Source organism: Salmo trutta, chromosome 4 (assembly GCF_901001165.1).
Source record: "Salmo trutta chromosome 4, fSalTru1.1, whole genome shotgun sequence".
In the NCBI taxonomy this organism is placed as follows: Eukaryota; Metazoa; Chordata; class Actinopteri; order Salmoniformes; family Salmonidae; genus Salmo; species Salmo trutta.
The window spans coordinates 35,816,994-35,838,605 of NC_042960.1; the positions used below are offsets into that span (position 1 = coordinate 35,816,994).

At 42.0% G+C, this 21,612-nt stretch overlaps 2 protein-coding genes across 3 annotated transcripts in view; one reads left to right on the top strand and one right to left on the bottom strand.

Annotated features, from left to right (window-relative positions):
- The window catches only part of LOC115192295 (myosin light chain kinase family member 4), a 67,471-nt gene extending 52,192 nt beyond the window's left edge, over positions 1 to 15,279 (bottom strand). The window contains exons 1-2 of the mRNA XM_029750620.1: positions 15,015 to 15,279; positions 97 to 391 (exon numbers count right to left, since the gene is read on the bottom strand). Coding sequence (XP_029606480.1) covers positions 97 to 391; positions 15,015 to 15,079 — 360 coding nt within the window. The 5' untranslated portion in view covers positions 15,080 to 15,279. The remainder of the gene's footprint in view (positions 1 to 96; positions 392 to 15,014) is intronic.
- LOC115192296 (leukocyte elastase inhibitor) overlaps positions 1 to 21,612 on the top strand; it is a 98,980-nt gene that overhangs the window by 49,716 nt on the left and 27,652 nt on the right. The gene's annotated exons all lie outside the window — the stretch shown is intronic.

Genomic DNA, 21,612 nt, shown 5'->3' on the forward strand with positions numbered 1-21,612 from the left:
GGTTAGAGTATATAAGAGGGTTAGGGTATGAATGAGGTTTGGGGGTACAGAGCAGAAGATGAGGAGTACAGGTGAGTGGTCGGGCGTAAGGTCTACCTGTTGTGGGTCTCCCTCCAGCTCTACGTGCTTCAGCTCCCAGAAGATCCTCATGGTCTCCACCTTCTCCAGGTGTCTGAAGAACGCCAGACGACCCAGGCGGAGGCTGTTGCTATGGTTACGGATCACCTTTAGCCGCTCCATCTTGTCCCCAGCAGGGGAGGAGTTGGAGCAGGGCTGGGACCATGGCAGCCCCGACGTCTGGGTCTGATGGACTCTTCCGTATTGCTTCCTGCTTCCTGAGGTCGACTCACTACTACAACCCTCAGAGCACGGAGGAGGCTTCTTATCTGACCTACAGCAGCAACGTCAAACAAACAAACAAAATGAGATCAGTTAGAAATAGAATCAAATATTATACTATTTTAATGCTCCTGAGAGGGAATTTGTTTTTCTCATCTGATACTGAATTGCACATTTACAGGTCCTAATACAGTATCATTCAATCATCCATCAGTTTCCAGCTCTGTTGAAGCAGTCTATATCTGGAGATGATGGCAGTGCTTTGAAATACCGGTAGCTGTAAAGCTCTCCCTCACTAATCTTGCTAATCCTCCATGCCAGTGGGACAGTTTTACAATCTAACTCTGTTGAGTGATGATACGGAGGAGGCATCTATACTGATACCCTCTGAATGGCACACATACAATTCATGTCTCAATTATGGATTTAACAAGTTACATCAACAAGGGATCATAGCTTTCAGCTGGAATCACCTGGTCAGTCTATGTCATGGACAGGTGTTGCTAATGTTTTGTACACTCATTGTATGTAACTGCGTAGCGGCAATGATGTCCCAGGCTTTACAATTACAAAGGTAATCTCAACAAGTGTATATAGCATGACAAGTCCTTTGGGGTGAGTTTCTACAAAGCTTCGAAACACTAAGTAACATAATTTTTGTCCGTTGCCTATAATAGATGTAAGATGATCTTTGTGCTTTCAGGAAACCCAATTTTGGCTGGTTTTGATGATTTGGGAACTTGACTGTTCCAAACAACAACTTCAAATTATTCTTAATAGTTCCTAAACTTGCATGAGTCTGTGAGACACTTATATCACCAGATCAGCAAGTGGTAAGCAGGCTCAAGTTAGTATTGTGCTGACCTTAATCATACTGCACTGGTGTAGATATTATCTTATTACACTGTCCATTCCAGCAGGGTTTCCAGCAACTACAGTGTGTTCATGAGCAGGCCAGAACAGTGCAGCTTGGCTCGGCTCATTAGTGTTCATAAAGGATTTTACAGACGTCATCGAGGGCCAGTGGTCTGCAGGTTCAGGTTATCACTAGTCCTACCGTCTCCGTCCCATCCTAAACCTCCCCCTCAAGGTCCTATTTCTTCTTCCTCGGAATCAAGGGACTATATCTCAGTGTTGGATTTCAAGACAATCTCAGTCAGCAGTGTTGAAACCACACAGCCTGTCAGAAACGCACCTGTTCTTCCTGGCTATTTCTGTCCTGTTCCACACACTGTTTATTTTTCCACATTTAATGTAACTTCTACATTATATAAGAAGACACAGGCCTGGATACTATTCCTGCAAGGTTTCACATAGATTCTGCTGAGCAAATTGCCTCTTGTATTACGCATGTCGTTAATCACTCTCTTGAACAAGGCTTCTTTCCCAGGGACATGAAACACACAAAAGTTATACCTCTGTATTAGAAGGGGATAAAGTCTGACCCTGGGAATTATAGGCCTGTATCTATCCTCAGTATAACATCAAAGATCCTGGAGAGATTTGTACATGAGAAAATGTATGAATTATGTCAACAAAGTCTAATGTATGATTTTCAGTCAGGTTTTAGTAAAACATACTCCACTGATTCATGTCTACTTTACTTGACTGACTACAAGTTCCTTGGTGTCCATGTCACCAACGAACTATCATGGTCCAAACACACCAAGACAGTCTTGAAGAGGGCACGACAACACCTATTCCCCCTCAGGAGACTGTAAAGATTTGGCACGGGACCTCAGATCATCAAAAAGTTATACAGCTGCACCATCAAGAGCATTCTGACTGGTTGCACCGCCGACCTGGTATGGCAACTATTCGACCTCCGACCGCAGGCACGACAGAGGGTAGTGCGTATTGCCCAGTACATCACTGGGGCCAAGCTTCCTGCCATCCAGGACCTCTATACCAAGTGGTGTCAGAGGAAGGCCCTAGAAATTGCCAAAGACTCCATCCACCCTAGCCATAGACTGTTCTCTCTGCTACCGCATGACAAGTGGTACCGGAACACCAAGTTTAGGTTTTATCCCCAAGCCATAACACTTCTGAAAAGCTAATCAAATGGCTACCCAGACTATTGCATTACCCCCCCATCCCCATTTTTACACTGCTGCTACTCTCTGTTTATTATCTATGCATAGTCACTTTACCTCTACCTACATGTACATATTACCTCAATTACCTCAACTAACCTGTGACCCCCCACATTGACTCTCTACCGGTAACCGCTGTATATAGCCTACACTTATGTTATTATATTGTTGCTCTTTCATTTTTTTTTTTTTTTTTATTATTTTTTACTTTAGTTTATTTTAGTAAATACTTTCTTAACACTTATTTTTCTTAAAACAGCATTGTTGATTAAGGGCTTGTAAGTAAGCATTTCACTATAAGGTCTACACTATAAGGTCTACACCGGCGCATGTGACAAATAACATTTGATTTGATTTGATTCGTCTGGAAAGAGATTGATGAGGTAAATCTCTGTGGAATGGTACTGCTTGGCCTACAAAAGGCCTTTGATACAGTTAACCACTGTAGTCCTATTTATCAAGTAGAAGCAAGTAGTAGAGGTTAATGGTTCATTGTGTCAGGCTAAACCAATGAGTTGTGACATTCCGCAGGGGAGGGTGCTTGGGCCTCTACTGTTTTTACTGTATATTAACAATATGAAAGATGGTTGTTCTTGTTGTCTTTTTCTTTATGCATATGACTCTACACTTCTGGTGTCTCACAAAAGTAAAACTATGTTGGAGAGCATATTTAGCACAGAGCTTACTAACATTAGCAAAGGGTTTGGAGATAATAAGCTATCTCTGCACTTAGGTCAAACTGAGGGAATTGTTTTTGCATCCAGACCTAAATTGAGTAGGTCCTCTGAAATCAGAGCGGAGTTCGGGTTGAGGTGCTGACTACTAAAACATCTGATAGCTACCTGGGATGCATCCTTGATGGAAGCTTGGGAGGTGTGAGCATGGCCACTAAAGTGCTAGGGAAGGTTGATGACAGGACAAAATGTGGTCGAGAAAGTCCAAGCTGCTTGATAAGGACTCCATGAAAGTGCTAGCCACTGCCCTCATTCAATGACATTTTGACTACGCTAGTACTTCTATCTAAGCTTATGAAGGGGAAGCTCCAGATATCCCAGAATAAGCTGACCAGGGTAGTATTGAAGGTGAGTTCACATACTCAGATAGGCAGGAGCTGCTTTCAGGAACTCAACTGGCTGCCTGTTGAGGCTTGGGTATCCCAGGTTAGACTGGGTTTGGTTTACAGGAGTATTTATGGTTCTGCGCCCAGATATCTAACTGATTACTTTCCCTGTTTTAGGAATGCACACATTCACAGCACCAGATCAGGTGTTGCTAATGTGTGCTTATACAGGTTCAGGTATAATGCTGGGAAAGGTCATTTATTGTATACTGGAGCCTCAGAGTGGAATGAGTTGCCTCTTCCCATAAAAATGACGTCCTCTCTGGGCAGCTTTAAAAATAAAGTAAAAAACTGTATTTTATGCCCATATGAATGACCCCTAGGATGTAAATGCAATGATGAGATAGATGTTCTTCTTTGTTTTTTGTTTTATTATCTCGCTGTCCTACTGTGTTCAACCGTGTTCGATCTTCCCTAGCCATCTTGCTTCAAGAGGACCACAATGGAAATAAGTCCCAGACTTTGTTTATAAGTCCCAGACTTTGAAAGTCACTGACATCTTCAGCAATGCCATTCTACTGCCAATGTTTGTCAAAGGAGATTGCATGGCTGTGTGCTCATTTTTAATACACCTGTCAGCAAAGGGTGTGGCTGAAATAGCCGAATCCACTCATTTGAAGGGGTGTCCACATACTTTTGTATATATAATGTATGTCCCGGCAGGCCCAGTTATTCTGTAAAGTTTAATGTGTGTATTCTGCCTGTCTCTTCTCCTCTTCTCCAAGGTTCCTCGCGCACCTAGAACCTAATGCTTCAATATATCCTAAATATGTATCATTTAACTTTTTAAATGCATTAGCTTTTATATGTGGCATAAATACAACCAGTCACAATGTTTTAATCTAATTAGCCTACTAGAAAGGGCTCCTGTAGGCATATGTACATTTGTCCAAAATATACTGGACAAAAATATAAACACAACATGCAACAATTTCTAAGATTTTACTGAGTTTCAGTTCATATAAGGAAATCAGGCCCTAATCTATAGATTTCACATGACTTGGAAGGGGCGCAGCCATGGGTAGGCCTGGGAGGGCATAGGCCTAGCCACTTGGGAGCCAGGGCCCAGCCAATTAGTTTTTTCCTCAGCACCCCCTCCTGATCAGGGTAGTGACATGATGATCGATGCTTGGCTATCTCTTGACCAATAAAAATAATTCCGCAGTTTTGTCCATAATAATCTCATTATGTAGGTAGCCTACCCCCACTGTATCTGCAAGCTGTTGGCTAGAGCGCATGTGCCAATACCAGAGTGGGCACATTCGCTATACCTATGAAACATTTGTTGTGACTAAACCATCAGTATACCTAGAGTTGAAAATGTGCTGGAAACCCATTTAACTTGTATTTTTTATTCAGTACATGGGAATTTAACCGCAAAAGGTCATTTTAAGTGCACTACGTATTTAGCACAGATTTTTATCTGCAACAAATCAATTTGATGGGGATGCAACTCTGATCGGAAATGTGGTTTTACGCAGATATTAGAAAATTCGCATGAAAGTCTGTCGCCAATTGGAAACCTAGCTATAGACACCCTAAAGACTCTAGCAAGTGTGGTAGTCCAGTGTCATTTTGATTATGCCTGCACATCATGGTTTACAAGCAGCTCCAAACATCTAAAGCAGGGTTCCCCAACTGGTGGCCCGCGGGCGGTTTTATAAATAACTACAAATTAAATAAACATTTTGGTATGGAATTTTCATTGTTGGACATAAGACTGTGAAAACACCAGGAAATCAGCTCAAAGTGATTTTAATTTAAGAAACATGTTCTCAAGTATTCCCATGCAAAATAGAGAGACATGTCCTTGTAATCAAATGTAAGCAAGGTTTGAAATTATTATGTTTTAGTCAAATATCATATCTATTTGGGCTTCTTGTGGTCAATTTGCAGTCTACAAATTATTCGTAATTATGTTCCGGCACCCCGACAATCCGTTCAAGAACAAAATTGGCTGCGGCTGAATCTGGTTGATGATCCCTGATCTAAAGAATAAGCTACAGACAAGCCAAAACCAACTTGTTAGAATTGTACTTTAACCCCCTCTCATCTGGAGGTTGAGCATTTATTTGTCTGAACCTCTGTAATATGTCTGTATCCATGTACATGTATTTATGCTAACAAAAAAAATGTACTACAATGGAAATAAGTCCCGAGGTAGGGAGGGATGTGTTTTCTGGTTGTTGAGATTGACATAGTCTATTTACTGGGTAGGCTTACAAGGTAGGGTGGTCCCGTGTGGCTCAGTTGGTAGCGCATGCTGTTTGCAACGCTAGGGTTGTGGGTTCAATTCCCACGGGGGACCAGTACGGAGAATTTTTATTTTTTGAAATGTATGCATTCACTACTGTAAGTCGCTCTGGATAAGAGCGTCTGCTAAATAATGTAAATGTTTTCTGGTTGTTGAGATTGACATAGTCTATTTACTGTGGTGTTGAAAATGCAAACTATGATATTGAAGTTCCCGAAGTCGGTATGCTTTGTTTATTGGTTGTGTGGTGCATTGGTACAGAAACCTGTTGGCGGAAAATGTGTTGCATATATTTTACATAATTATAAATATGGCATCAAAATGTTGAAAGTCTGATTTCCTCCTAGCTGATCATTGCCTGCAGCTGCCTCTGATCGACCTGTAATTAATGGAACAGGCAGGGAGAGTGAGGTCGTTTGCGGTGGTCGGTGATCCCTCAACCTTCTGGCCCATAGCCTTGCGTGCCATTGACTGTGTCACAAAAGCATGCGGAAGTGGCAAAGTTGATATCTACGTTTATAAACACAGGGTCGCTACAGTTATTTTTATTTGTGGTCGTAAACATTATTTTTAGTATTCTATGGGAGGGGAGGGTGTGTAGTTATTTTACGGTACAAGGGGAGAGTAATGTGAAAATAGATTCAATACTTGGAACAACAGATAGCCCCCCCGAAAAAATCTAAAGGAAGTTTGTTCTGAAGTGTATTTCCTATATCTGAGAGATACAAGAAAGATTAGGAAACATTTGTTATATTTTTTTTACATCTATTTAACCCTTATTTTTGTCACTAAACAGTGTCCATATAATGTACTTCCATTCATTTTTTTCACCTAGTACCAGGGGACCTTCAGACAAGTCTTGTGAGGCCTGTGGATAGGGAGCCACTTAGGACGCAGACCAGAACAGACCGCAGAGAACCTCAGGGACCTGAGTATTCCTCAAGGGGGCTTAGGGTCACCCTAGGGGGAGGTGACTGGGGGTCACCTGCTTTAAAGAGGGTTATTTTGGGGCATCAGAGGGGCAGAGTGGTGGCAGGTCAAAGGTTGTGGACAGAGGTTAAAGGGGTTAAAGGAAGGCAGGCTATCATCAGAAATGGAAAACTCCATTGTCATAAAGTAGTCAGGGAGAGTGTGGGATAGCAACAAAGTACTAAATATAGGATTGACATATAGAGAAGAAAAATGTGAGACAATGCTGTATGCGTTTCATAATGTGTGTATGGGTGGTAAATGTTTGCGCATGTGAGCGAGAAAGAGAGCGCACTAGATAAATAACAAGAGAAAGAGGCTAGAGACTTTGAAGGGGTATATGAAGCCCTGTACATAGCTTAACCATGCACACCGGGATCTTAAGCACAACAAATTCGGATCTGTATTTGAAAACTCAGCAAAAAAAGAAACATCCCTTTTTCAGGATCCTGTCTTTCAAAGATAATTTGTAAAATACAAATAACTTCACAGATCTTCATTGTACAGGGTTTAAACACTGCTTGCTCAATGAACCATAAACAATTAATGAACATGCACCTGTGGAACGGTCGCTAAGACACTAACAGCTTATAGACGGTAGGCAATTAAGGTCACAGTTATGAAAACTTAGGACACTAAAGAGGCCTTTGTACTTACTCTGAAAAACACCAAAAGAAAGATGCCCAGGGTCCCTGCTCATCTGCGTGAACATGCCTTAGGCATGCTGCAAGGAGGCATGGCCAGGGCAATAAATTGCAATGTCCGTACTGTGAGACGCCTAAGACAGCGCTACATGGAGACAGGACAGACAGCTGATCGTCCTCTCAGTGGCAGACCACCTGTAACAACACCTGCACAGGATCTGTACATCCGAACATCACACCTGCGGGACAGGTACAGGATGACAACAACAACTGCCCAAGTTACACCAGGAATGCACAATCCCTCCATCAGTGCTCAGACTGTCCACAATAGGCTGAGAGAGGCTGGACTGAGGGCTTGTAGGCCTGTTGTAAGGCAGGTCCTCACCAGACATTACCGGCAACAACGTCGGCTATGGGCACAAACCCATAGACGCTGGACCAGACAGGACTGGCAAAAAGTGCTCTTCACTGACAAGTTGCGGTTTTGTCTCACCAGGGGTGATGGTCGGATTCGTGTTTATCGTTGAAGGAATGAGCGTTACACCGAGGCCTGTACTCTGGAGCGGGATCGATTTGGAGGTGGAGGGTCCGTCATGTTCTGGGGAGGTGTGGCACAGCATCATCGGACTGGGCTTATTGTCATTGCAGGCAATCTCAACGCTGTGCTTTACAGGGAAGACATCCTCCTCCCTCATGTGGTACCCTTCCTGCAGGCTCATCCTGACATGACTCTCCAGCATGACAATGCCATCAGCCATACTGCTCGTTCTGTGGGTGATTTCCTGCAAGACAGGAATGTCAGTGTTCTGCCATTGCCAGCGAAGAGCCCGGATCTCAATCCCATTGAGCACGTCTGGGACCTGTTGGATCGGAGGGTGAGGGCTAGGGCCATTCCCCCAGAAATATCCCGTAACTTGCAGGTGCCTTGGTGGAAGAGTGGGGTAACATCTCACAGCAAGAACTGGCAAATCTGGTGCAGTCCATGAGGAGGAGATGCACTGCCGTACTTAATGCAGCTGGTGGCCACACCAGATACTGACTGTTATTGTTACTTTTGTTTTTGACCCCCCCCCCCCCCCCCCCCTTTGTTCAGGGACACATTGTTCCATTTCTGTTAGTCACACGTCTGTGGAACTTGTTCGGCTTATGTCTCAGTTGTAGAATATTGTTCTGTTCATACAAATATTTACACATGTTAAGTTTGCTGAAAATAAACGCAGTTGACAGTTAGAGGACGTTTCTTTTTTTGCTGAGTTTATTTATTAGGGATCCCCATTAGCAGCTGCCAAGTTTTTTATCCAGTTTTGGCCCTGACTGGCAGCTCCCAGGCTTTTAACCCAGAGACTAACGTGTAGATCTAACTGGCAGCTCCCAGGCCTTTAGCCAGAGTCTAATGTGTAGATCTCCAAATACCCCCGGACTAATTGACGACACTATCCAAACATGAACACAGTTTACCAGAAAGATCCCAAAGGAGGCCAAGTAGATTGTGTTTGTCCCTTGTCCCCTCTCTTTAGAGGCCCTCAAAGAGAGGATGTGTGATTGTGTGACGTTATCTCTCTAACTGACACTGTGACAGAGTCCACTTCACTAATTAATAGTAGGTTAATGCCAAATAAATTGAATATAATATGTGAGCCATCATCAAGTTTATTTTCTCCATTCAAGCCAACAACATTCCTTGACACACACACACACACACACACACACACACACACACACACACACACACACACACACACACACACACACACACACACACATCAGAGTATCACAGTATCATCACCGTCACTCTTACTGAAAGGCTGGACTGGGGGTGTATATGATTACAACACCTAAATGCTCCATAACCTAACCCCAAGTCTATAGGCCTGCATGTATGCGGCAAACACACATGAAGGCACATGAAACCATCTGAAACCATCTTCAAAGAGTATCTTAAATAATTCCACACTTGCACTTGACTCTTTCCCTCTTGGTAGCTCTTTCTCTATCTATCTCTTCTATCTCGCTCACACACACAAACACAAAAACACACACAAACACACTCGTTCCTCAGCCTTCACACCGGCGACAGCCAAGCAACCTTGCAGAAAGGTGTAACTGTACCCTTCTCCTCCCAACCAATGTACTTTTCCATTCCGCAGCAGAGAACAAAGAAGAGAGTGTCCTTATTTTAGTATGCAGCAGATGGACTCACATTCGCCATTACCAAAAATAATCATAATGGAATCTCACATTCAGATCTCCCTGCTGTGAATTCCTGCATGTGTACCTCATCTCTCTGTGCAGACATGTAAAACTGTAGCAGTTGTAGGTGTTGATGTTGTAGATTCTGCGTTATACTGCAGGTGCTATGGCACTCATTTGCTCCATTATTATTTGCAGTATAAGTAATTATATTGATAAAGTAAAAAAGTGAGGTATATTGAACTATAAGAAGTGGAGAAGTAGACAATATAGCATCTGTTATCATTGCATTTCAAAGGTTCAATTCAGTAAGCGTTCAGTACTGGCAGTTGAATAATTATTTGCTTCAAATATTCAATGATTTGTGTTGTCATATAATCTTAAAGGTGAATTCCCAAAAATGTATATATGCTAATAACCCATATTCTCTTTGATATGGACAACAAGGTGTTGCGGTAAATTAATACATATCTTGTGAGAGAGAAAAAATAACCATCCTTTAAAAAGCTATGACGTTATGAAGTGTCTTTCCTGTCAGTGTGGCCTGCTGACTACCTTCAGAGTACAGTGTTACAAGCAGCAGGGCCTTCCTGATTGTTTTTTGTTTTTGAGTTGAAATGTAAATGATATAACAAGACTTCGCATGCATGCAAATCATGTTTTTGGGTTCATAACAAAGTTAATATTCCTCACTAAGGGCTATACTGTATGCCAATAGTTAAAAAAATCTATTAAATGTTCCATGGGGCACCATGAAATCTACGATAGCTAAACTGTGAATGTTCCTGTGCAGAGTTTATTGTTAGCTATCACCTTGCAGGGGTTGAAACCAACACCATAGGGAAAGAGGTCCCAGCTAGCACATTTGGTTCCTTTGAAGTTGTGGGAATGCATGTTTTTGGTTTCACTTTGGTTGTAGGAACGAAGCCATACATTTGCTGAAAGAAAAGATCCCACACATTCATCCTATTTACCAAGTAAAAATAGCCTTTGAATGACCAAAACATTATAATATTTGTATGCTATTAAAATGTTCAGAAATGAAGAAATTGTACCTTTTCTCTCATCTCTAACTATCAGGAAGCCTGAGTGGGCGGGGAGCTTATATTCATGAGCTCACTTTGACTGATAGCTCCTTGAAACGCCCTTGTGGTCGTTGCCAGGTAACAAGATAAACAATGGCCACATGTAATTGAAGACAAGGCAAACAATGGGCGACATGTCACTCCGCGCCTAAAAAGTATGCCTCAAAAAATGTTCTCTTCAAAATAATCTCATGGTCAACAGAACTGATCATGGACTGTTGAATATCAGACAAAAAGCAGCAATACACAGTTGCATTTCTATTGTTTTGTAACTCATTACAGAATACAGTTCAGTGATACCTTGTTTCATAAGAATTAGTAAAGCCAGGGCCACCTTAAAAAAGTAGACATAAGGGAATGTACATGAAAACAGTATACAATTAGTGTACTCTGCAATATATTGGTGCCTCTGCCTTAATTAACATTATAAATGACAATTTGTTCAGAATTGTATGCATTGATCAGACATTTATTTGATCATATACAATTGGCCAGCATAGCTGAAATATTGATCAACATTAACACTAATGATAAATAAAGTTGAGAAATAATGGTGAGACATAATTTGACATTAAAATATTATTAGAGGCATAAGCCTAATATAGGCACCCGGCCGCCCATTGATTTGTATAATTTGTAACACTCATCTCCCATCCGAATACTTGGGGGAAAAAACTATTCAAAGTAACAAAAATGTGACATCATGTATCATATCACGTAAAAGTGAATTACTTTGGCTTTATGAGATGCAACCAACTACAGAGATTGATGGGGAGAGGAGTGGGAAAGGAGGGGGACCCATGTACCCTGCTTCAATCAAGCAGGCTTCAGTCACCCACTTGGCTTCAGTCACGCCCAAGATTGAAGTGGGAGACAAATCCAACTATGGCCTCCTCCTTATCAGGCCTCTCACACTGGGCAGCAGGGGTGACAAGCACCCCCAAAATATGAGGGAGTACAAAGTATGTGAGGATGGCTGGGGGGGGTGGTCCGGAAGGGGGCTAGGCCCCCTACTGGAAGTAGGAGGATTTGGCATTTTTCAAAGTAGGGGGTTACCTGTTGAACATGACATGTGTGTATTATAACTCAGGCTGATCTGAAATCCCGCAGCTGCAGCCTTGGACTGATTCATGTAAATGCCAGAAGTTATTTTTCGATAATGGATTTTATTGTAACTCCGGCCTTTCAAACCAACGTGGACATTCTGGTCAAACTGAATCTTGGCTAAAGAAGTCTATTCCGGACTCTGATGTGTATCTGACTGGTTATAATGTTTTTAGATGATAGAGTTGGCAGAGGGGGTGTCGCCATATACATAAAGAGCTATTTAAATGTGTTGGTATACATCACCAACTCTGTCCTTAAGCAATTTGAATGTCTAGTCCTAAATGTGGGACTTGGTAAAAATGCCAATCTGAAGCTAGTGGGAATTTATCGCACTCCCTCTGCCTCCATACTGTATGAGTTCTTAGAAAATAACATTTTTGACCTGCTTTCTAACTATGCTCAATCTGATTTACTGATAGTGGGTGATCTTAATCTAGATTGGTTGATGCCAGCATTTGATGGGCTGAAATATATTTGTACCTAGCTAAATCTAACTCAGCTGATAACTAAACCAACTCACCCCAACTTTAAACACCTTGGAAATCTACTCTATTAGATAGTATCCTAATTAATGCCTCTCATAAATTTACAGCCAATGGGATATTTGCCAATGAGTTTAGAGACCATTGTTCCTTTGCCTGTATAAGAGATGTTAAACTACCAACATTTTGCTCACACATTATTACAAAGATACATTTTAGGAATTTTAATGAGCATTTTTTTTTTGTCTGAGCTGAGGTTGAGTGACTGGGGGGGTTGTGTCAACTATCACTGACCTCGGATCAGGCTCTTAATTGTTTTATTTCCCTGTTTAACACTTTTGCAGATAAACATGTGCCGTACAAAAAAATGAAGGGTAAAAGACTGATGTTATCCATGAATTGTCTGAGAAATTACAGCAAAGAAATGTAGCTTGGGCTAAGGCTAGATGGACTGATTCTATGTCTGATTGGCAGTCCTTCAGACATTTGAGAAATAGATGTCTATCCCTGGTTAAAAAAATAAATCAACACATTTCTTGAGTTGTGTCTCAGAGAGTGGTGGTAATCCAGCCAACTTCTGGAAAGTGGTCGAATATTTGAAACAAAACTCTAATCCCTCATTGCTCCAGCAGGTTTTGACAGCCTGTGGTCCCATTCTAGACAAAATGGAAAATGGTAATGCTTTTAATAGCCATTTTGCTTCAGCTGGCCACCTATTTATTTTCATTTCAACCCTTTGATGTCTATGATGTATGAAGTGCTTTGTTAAAGATTGATGTAAAAAAAAAGCATACAGACACGTGATCCCTTCTTACCGCAGCTCTCTTCCCCACTTATTATATAACCACTGACCTATATTTTTAACTTGACAGTTGTTTCTGGTGTTATCCCTAAGATCTGGAAAGCGGCACATGCCTTCCCCCTACACAAAGGAGGAAATGCTTCTGACATAGATAACTACTGTCCAATTTACAAAGTTTTAGAATCCCAGACTAACTTTCAGTTAAGAATGTGCACCAATCTGGTTTTAGACCAGGACATAGTACAGTTTCAGCTGCTACGCTTGTTTTAGATGATGTATTAAATTGCTTGGATCAAAACAATCATTGTGCTGCCTTATTTATAGACCTTTCCGAGGACTTCAATACCATTGACCATCACATTCTTATCCAAAGGTTGACTGATTTAGGCCTGGATCAGGCTTCTTGTAAGTGGTTGGGAAAGTATCTGTCAGACAGGCTATTTGAAGGTAATTAAATAGCATTCTGAGAACATTCTCTAAATGTTGTGAAAAATTTGCTATGGTTCTTATTGAAAGTTTTCTTCAGACTCAAAATGTTTTTATTTTGAATTACACTGCTAGCTTATTTTGGGTAAACTTCTTTGAACTCTAAGCACAGTAGGACACATGGACATTCATTGAATTAGGCATTAATCATGGAAACCATTTATTTTGACATAGCATTTGAACCTATGATCTTCTGTTCTCTACCCCAGGAATTAGTCCACCGCACCACCAGGATGGAGCTAGCACACCATGTTTTTTATGCATACAAAGCTGTTCATTTTAGCACACCTGAACATGCTTAACAAGATAAAGGATAGAGATAGTTTTGTTGACACTGAGAACGGTACATATATGTTTTTAAATAACATTCTTAGAACCGTTTCTGAACGTTACTAAAGTTTTCTTGTGTTTTTTATGGAAATGTTTCTTCATTTTCTTAGAACGGAAAGTATATGTTTTTAAATAACATTCTTAAAACGTTTTCTTGTGATTTTTATAGAAAATTCAAGAACGGAATTGAAAGATATATGATGTTAACATGTAGAATTCAATTTTTTTTGGTTTACATTTCCAGAATATTGCCAAGAACTGCCATAATAGACAACCATATATTCTCTGGACATTTTGAGAACATCGCTTAAGTTACACCATTTTTTAGCACATTTCCAGAATGTAGTAAAAATATTACCATAAATAGAACTACATGAGAACTTGTGGGAATGTTCTGTGGAAGCACTGAAATTCCCACAAAAGAACGTTGTTTCTTAACATTCACGGAATAATTTGAGAACATTACTTAAAATAGAACCATGAGGAAACATGTAGGAAACGTTACGCAGTTGTACTGACTTTAAATAGAACCATGAGGAAACCTGTGTGAAATGTTATCCTTAAGTACTGAAATTCCCACAGTACTTTTCTTAACTATTTTAGAAACTTCCCAATGTCAAACCAATTTAAATTAAATGTATCCATATTTAAAATTTTAAGAAACGTTCTGTTAATGTTAAATATGCTGAGAATTCAAGTTCTGTAAATGTGCTGAGAATGTTCCGTAGACAAGCAACTATCCTGCACCATTCCAAGAAAGTTATGGGATGGTTGTATGCAAAATAACCATAGGACAACCACGCTCTCACCAAGCTCTGAGAAACACATGGATTTCAGAACGTTATTTGCTAGCTGGGGTGTTAACGTTCATAGCATTGTTATTGTGCATGCATGGGATTGCATAGAACCTCTGTAGAATAACAGAGACCAACACAGATACAACAAAGGCTAACAAGAGGTTAAACTTAAAGGGCTCTAATCTGTTTTCATAGCAGAATGCAAATGTATAAAAAAAGTCAGACTGGTTGAATTATTGTTTTGCATTATCAAAGTCTTCTTTTTCCGGTTATCACAGCTCAATTGTAAAAGCAAACTGGATTGAGTGACACTCACCCCTGGTATTTCGGAACATCAGTAATGCCCAAAATCTTCTTCTCTTTCCCTCCCATATCTCTCATCGATGCAGTTCCTCTTTCTCTTCTGTCCACTGTTTCTGTCCCTCTCTCCTGTGATGAGCAGTGGGCACAGTAAGCAGTGGGCACTTCCCAGCTCAGCTGAGCACTGGGGTGACAGGTCTGGTAATAGAAGAGTCTGTTCTGTCCTGTGTGTGTGTTTAGTAAGACAACTCAGTGTACAGGGCTGGAGTTGGAGTGATCTGTAGTGGCCCTGAAGGGATAAGAATCAATACTATGGAGGGGGTGAGGAGGAATATAGAGGGATGATGGGGTTGGGGGTGAGGAGGGGTACAGAGGAGAGGAGGGGTAGGAGAGGTATATAGAGAGAATAGGGGTTAAGAGGGGGAGGAGGGGTACAGAAGCAGGAGGGGGAGAAGGAGTTGTATAGTAGGAGTAGGGGGGCAGGAGGCATACAAACTAGAGGAGGGTCTATATATCTGCACCCCTCCAGGACCACAGGAACAGATGGGAGCGAGGAAGTGTTCCAGGGAATGTGGCTTGTTATAATGGAACGCCTGGAATGCTGTAGCGCCATGTGTCTCCCAACGGGGGAGAGGGGAACAAGGCGGGGGAGGGAGAAAGAGAGGGAGAGAGGGACAGGGGAGAGGGAGAGAGGGACAGGGAGAGAGGGAGGGGGAGACAGGGACAGAGGAATAAGGGAGAATGAGGAGAGAAGAGGGGAGACAGGTGTAAGGGAATTAAGGGTAAGAAAGGGCTGACAACTGGGACTTTGGGTGGTTTAAAGAAGGGACAGAGGATGGGGGTTTAAAGGCATGAACACAAGGGTAAAGGGAGGAACAACAGAAAGGGATTAAAAATGGAATAGAAGAATATACTGTAGGTCATTTTTTTATGTGTGCAGGATGGCTGGCCATAAAGATACGCATATAGTTCTATATGGGTTGTTCCACAGAAACTGTTTCTACAAGAGTTTCTATTGGATAAATGCAGGTAGGTTCCTACCTGTTTTGTTCTGTTTGCTCTAATTGACTCCGTTTGGTTCTTAAAACGGTAAATGGTTTCTGTTGCAAAACAAAATGAATACACCCCTGTTGACGCTGAGAATGGAATGAATGTTTTTAAATAACATTCTTTTCTGAATGTTACTAAAGTTTTCTTGTGGTTTTTATGGAACTTTTTCTCCATGTTCTGGGAACGGAATTGAGAGCTAATTGATGTTAATGTGCAGAATTCTTGTTTTTTTTTACATTCCCAGAATATTGCCAAGAAATTACATAAAGGAGAACTGTATAGTCTCTGAACGTTCTGAGAACATTGCTTAACGTTCTCTGAACAATTTGAGAACATGACTTTAAATAGAACCATGAGAAAACCTGTAGGAAACATTATGCTGAGGTACCCACATAAGAACGTTGTTTCTTAACGTTCTCTGAACTATTTGAGAACACTCCCAATGGCAAATCAAATGTATTTATATAGCCCTTCTTACATCAGCTGATATCTCAAAGTGCTGTACAGAAACCCAGCCTAAAACCCCAAACAGCAAGTAATGCAGGTGTAGAAGCACGGTGGCTAGGAAAAACTCCCTAGAAAGGCCAGAACCTAGGAAGAAACCTAGAGAGGAACCAGGCTATGAGGGGTGGCCAGTCCTCTTCTGGCTGTGCCGGGTGGAGATTATAACAGAACATGGCCAAGATGTTCAAATGTTCATAAATGACCAGCATGGTCAAATAATAATAATCACAGTAGTTGTCGAGGGTGCAACAAGTCAGCACTTCAAGAGTAAATGTCAGTTGGCGTTTCATAGCTGATCATTGAGAGTATCTCTACCGCTCCTGCTGTCTCTAGAGAGTTGAAAACAGCAGGTCTGGGACAGGTAGCACGTCCGGTGAACAGGTCAGGGTTCTATAGCAGCAGGCAGAACAGTTGAAACTGGAGCAGCAGCATGGCCAGGTGGACTGGGGAAAGCAAGGAGTCATCATGCCAGGTAGTCCTGAGGCATGGTCCTAGGGCTCAGGTCCTCTGAGAGAGAGAAAGAAAGAAAGAAAGAAAGAAAGAAAGAAAGAAAGAAAGAGAGGAAGAGAGAATTAGAGAGAGCATACTTAAATTCACACAGGACACCGGATAAGACAGGAGAAATACTCCAGATATAACAGACTGACCCTAGCCCCCCGACACATAAACTACTGCAGCATAAATACTGGAGGCTGAGACAGGAGGGGTCAGGAGACACTGTGGCCCCATCCGATGATACCGATGGACAGGGCCAAACAGGCAGGATATAACCCCACCCACTTTGCCAAAGCACAGCCCCCACACCACTAGAGGGATACTTTCAACCACCAACTTACCATTCTGAGACAAGGCCAAGTATAGCCCACAAAGATCTCCACCACGGCACAACCCAAGGGGGGCGCCAACCCAGACAGGAAGACCACGTCAGTGACTCAACCCACTCAAGTGACGCACCCCTCCTAGGGACGGCATGGAAGAACACCAGTAAGCCAGTGACTCAGCCCCTGTAATAGGGTTAGAGGCAGAGAATCCCAGTGGAGAGAGGGGAACCGGCCAGGCAGAGACAGCAAGGGCGGTCCGTTGCTCCAGAGCCTTTCCGTTCACCTTCACACTCCTGGGCCAGACTACACTCAATCATAGGACCTACTGAAGAGATGAGTCTTCAGTAAAGACTTAAAGGTTCAGACCGAGTCTGCGTCTCTCACATGGGTAGGCAGACCATTCCATAAAAATTGAGCTCTATAGGAGAAAGCCCTGCCTCCAGCTGTTTGCTTAGAAATTCTAGGGACAATTAGGAGGCCTGCGTCTTGTGACCGTAGCGTATGTGTAGGTATATACGGCATGACCAAATCGGAAAGATAGGTAGGAGCAAGCCCATGTAATGCTTTGTAGGTTAGCAGTAAAACCTTGAAATCAGCCCTTGCCTTAACAGGAAGCCAGTCTAGGGAGGCTAGCACTGGAGAAATATGATCAAATTTTTTGGTTCTAATCAGGATTCTAGCAGCCGTATTTAGCACTAACTGAAGTTTATTTAGTGCTTTATCCGGGTAGCCTGAAAGTAGAGCATTGCAGTAGTCCAACCTAGAAGTAACAAAAGCATGGATTCATTTTTCATAATTTTTGGACAGAAAGTTTCAGATTTTTGCAATGTTACGTAGATGGGAAAAAGCTGTCCTTGAAACAGTCTTGATATGTTCTTCAAAAGAGAGATCAGGGTCCAGAGAAATGCTGAGGTCCTTCACAGTTTTATTTGAGACAACTGTACAACCATCAAGATTAATTGTCAGATTCAACAGAAGATCTCTTTGTTTCCTGAGACCTAGAACAAGCATCTCTGTTTTGTCCGAGTTTAAAAGTAGGAAGTTTGCAGCCATCCACTTCCTTATGTCTGAAACACAGGCTTCTAGCGAGGGCAATTTTGGGGCTTCACCATGTTTCATTGAAATGTACAGCTGTGTGTCATCCGCATAGCAGTGAAATTTAACATTATGCTTTCGAATGACATCCCCAAGAGGTAAAATATATAGTGAAAATAATAGTGGTCCTAAAACGGAACCTTGAGGAACAACGAAATTTACAGTTGATTTGTCAGAGGACAAACCATTCACAGAAACAAACTGATATCTTTCCCACAGATAAGATCTAAACCAGGCCAGAACTTGTCCGTGTAGACCAATTTGGGTTTCCAATCTCTCCAAAAGAATGTGATGATCGATGGTATCAAAAGCAGCACTAAGATCTAGGAGCACGTGGACAGATGCAGCGCCTCGGTCTGATGCCATTAAAAGGTCATTTACCACCTTCACAAGTGCAGTCTCAGTGCTATGATGGGGTCTAAAACCAGACTGAAGCGTTTCGTATACATTGTTTTTAGGAAGGCAGTGAGTTGCTGCGCAACAGCTTTTTCATTTTTTTTGAGAGGAATGGAAGATTCAATATAGGCCGATAGTTTTTTATATTTTCTGGGTCAAGATTTGGCTTTTTCAAGAGAGGCTTTATTACTGCCACTTTTAGTGAGTTTGCTACACATCCGGTGGATAGAGAGCCATTTATTATGTTCAACATAGGAGGGCCAAGCACAGGAAGCAGCTCTTTCAGTAGTTTAGTTGGAATAGGATCCAGTATGCAGCTTGAAGGTTTAGAGGCCATGATTATTTTCATAATTGTGTCAAGAGATATAGTACTAAAACACTTTAGTGTCTCCCTTGATCCTAGGTCCTGGCAGAGTTGTGCAGACTCAGGACAACGGAGCTTTGGAGGAATACGCCGACTTAAAGAGGAGTCCGTAATTTGCTTTCTAATGATCATGATCTTTTCCTCAAAGAAGTTCATGAATTTATTACTGCTGAAGTGAAAGCCATCCTCTCTTGGGGAATGCTGCTTTTTAGTTAGCTTTGCGACAGTATCAAAAAGTAATTTCGGATTGTTCTTATTTTCCTCAATTAAGTTGGAAAAATAGGATGATCGAGCAGCAGTGAGGGCTCTTCGATACTGCACGGTACTGTCTTTCCAAGCTAGTCGGAAGACTTCCAGTTTGGTGTGGGGCCATTTCCGTTCCAATTTTCTGGAAGCTTGCTGTACACCAGGGAGCTAGTTTCTTATGACAAATGTTTTTAGTTTTTAGGGGTGCTACTGCATCTAGGGTATTGAGCAAGGTTAAATTGAGTTCCTCAGTTAGGTGGTTAACTGATTTTTGTCCTCTGTCGTCCTTGGGTAGGCAGAGGGAGTCTGGAAGGGCATCAAGGAATCTTTGGGTTGTCTGAGAATTTATAGCACGACTTTTGATGCTCCATGTTTGGGGTCTGAGCAGATTATTTGTTGCGATTGCAAACGTAATAAAATGGTGGTCCGATAGTCCAGGATTATGGGGAAAAACATTAACATCCACAACATTTATTCCACGGGACAAAATTAGGTCCAGAGTATGACTGTGGCAGTGAGTAGGTCCAGACACATGTTGGACAAAACCCACTGAGTCGATGATGGCTCCGAAAGCCTTTTGGAGTGGGTCTGTGGACTTTTCCATGTGAATATTAGTCACCAAAAATTAGAATATTATCTGCTTTGACTACAATGTCCAATAGGAATTCAGGGAACTCAGTGAGGAATGCTGTATATGGCCCAGGAGGCCTGAAAACAGTAGGAATAAAAAGTGATTGAGTAGGCTGCATAGATTTCATGACTAGAAGCTCAAAAGACGAAAACGTCATTTTTTTTTTTGTAAATTGAAATTTGCTATCGTAAATGTTAGCAACACCTCCGCCTTTGCGGGATGCGCGGGGGATATGGTCACTAGTGTAACCAGGAGGTGAGGCCTCATTTAACACCGTAAATTCATCAGGCTTAAGCCATGTTTCAGTCAGGCCAATCACATCAAGATTATGATCAGTATTTAGTTCATTGACTGTGACTGCCTTTGAAGTGAGGGATCTAACATTAAGTAGCCCTATTTTAAGATGTGAGGTATCACAATGTCTTTCAATAATGGCAGGAATGGAGGAGGTCTTTGTTCCAGTGAGATTGCTAAGGCGAACACCACCATGTTTAGTTTTGCCCAACCTAGGTCGAGGCACAGACACGGTCTCAATGGGGATAGCTGAGCTGACTACACTGACTGTGCTAGTGGGAGACTCCACTAAGCTGGCAAGTTGGCTAACAGGAGAACGATGCTAGAGCATTACAGTCCCACTCCTCTTGTATTTTCTGTTTATTGGATAGGATAGCTAGAGGAAAGATAGTAGCTAGAGGAAAGATAGTGGCAAGTGGTGTTGAAATAGCAGTAGGCTGGTTTCAAACCCATGATTCCGTATTCCAGAGACAGCAGCTTAAGACTGCTAGACCAACCTAGGCCACAGCAAATATGTAAAGGTGAGAGGCACCAGCAGTAGAAGACATTGTGGCCTTCAAAGGGCTGGTCTGTCCTGGGCTGTGTAGACTACAATTAGTTAGAGCAATTTATAGATCTCCATATAAACTGTACTGTATTCTGGAAGCATGCATAGCCTGAGATGGTGTGTAAACTGCGATAGATAAATCACTACATTTGAATGATATACTGAGTGTGTGTGTGTGTGTGTGTGTGTGTGTGTGTGTGTGTGTGTGTGTGTGTGTGTGTGTGTGTGTGTGTGTGTGTGTGTGTGTGTGTGTGTGTGCGTGTGTGTCTGTGTGTTGACAGATGATAAACAGTATAACCTGACACAGTTTACTAGCAGTTTAATAGGACAGATTCCTGTGGGATCCCTCAGAAGGTCACAGCTGTTTGTGTGTGCGTGTGTGTGTGTGTGTGTATGTGTGTGTGTGTGCCCGTGCACATGTGTGTGTGTGTGTTGGATACACTGGGCTGAGTCTGAGCATGAAAGCTGTCTGACCATCATGTGTAATCTTTTGTGCATGCATGCATGGACTAGGGTTTACAGCTTCCAAAATTCCAGCCACTTATAGTTTCCTAAAGTAATGTACACACAGCACCTTGACCTTAACCCTGTTCAGTTCAAAAATATGACATGCTCCGGCCCTAGCACACATATGCAAGATGTGAAACACTGCCATTTGCCTCGATA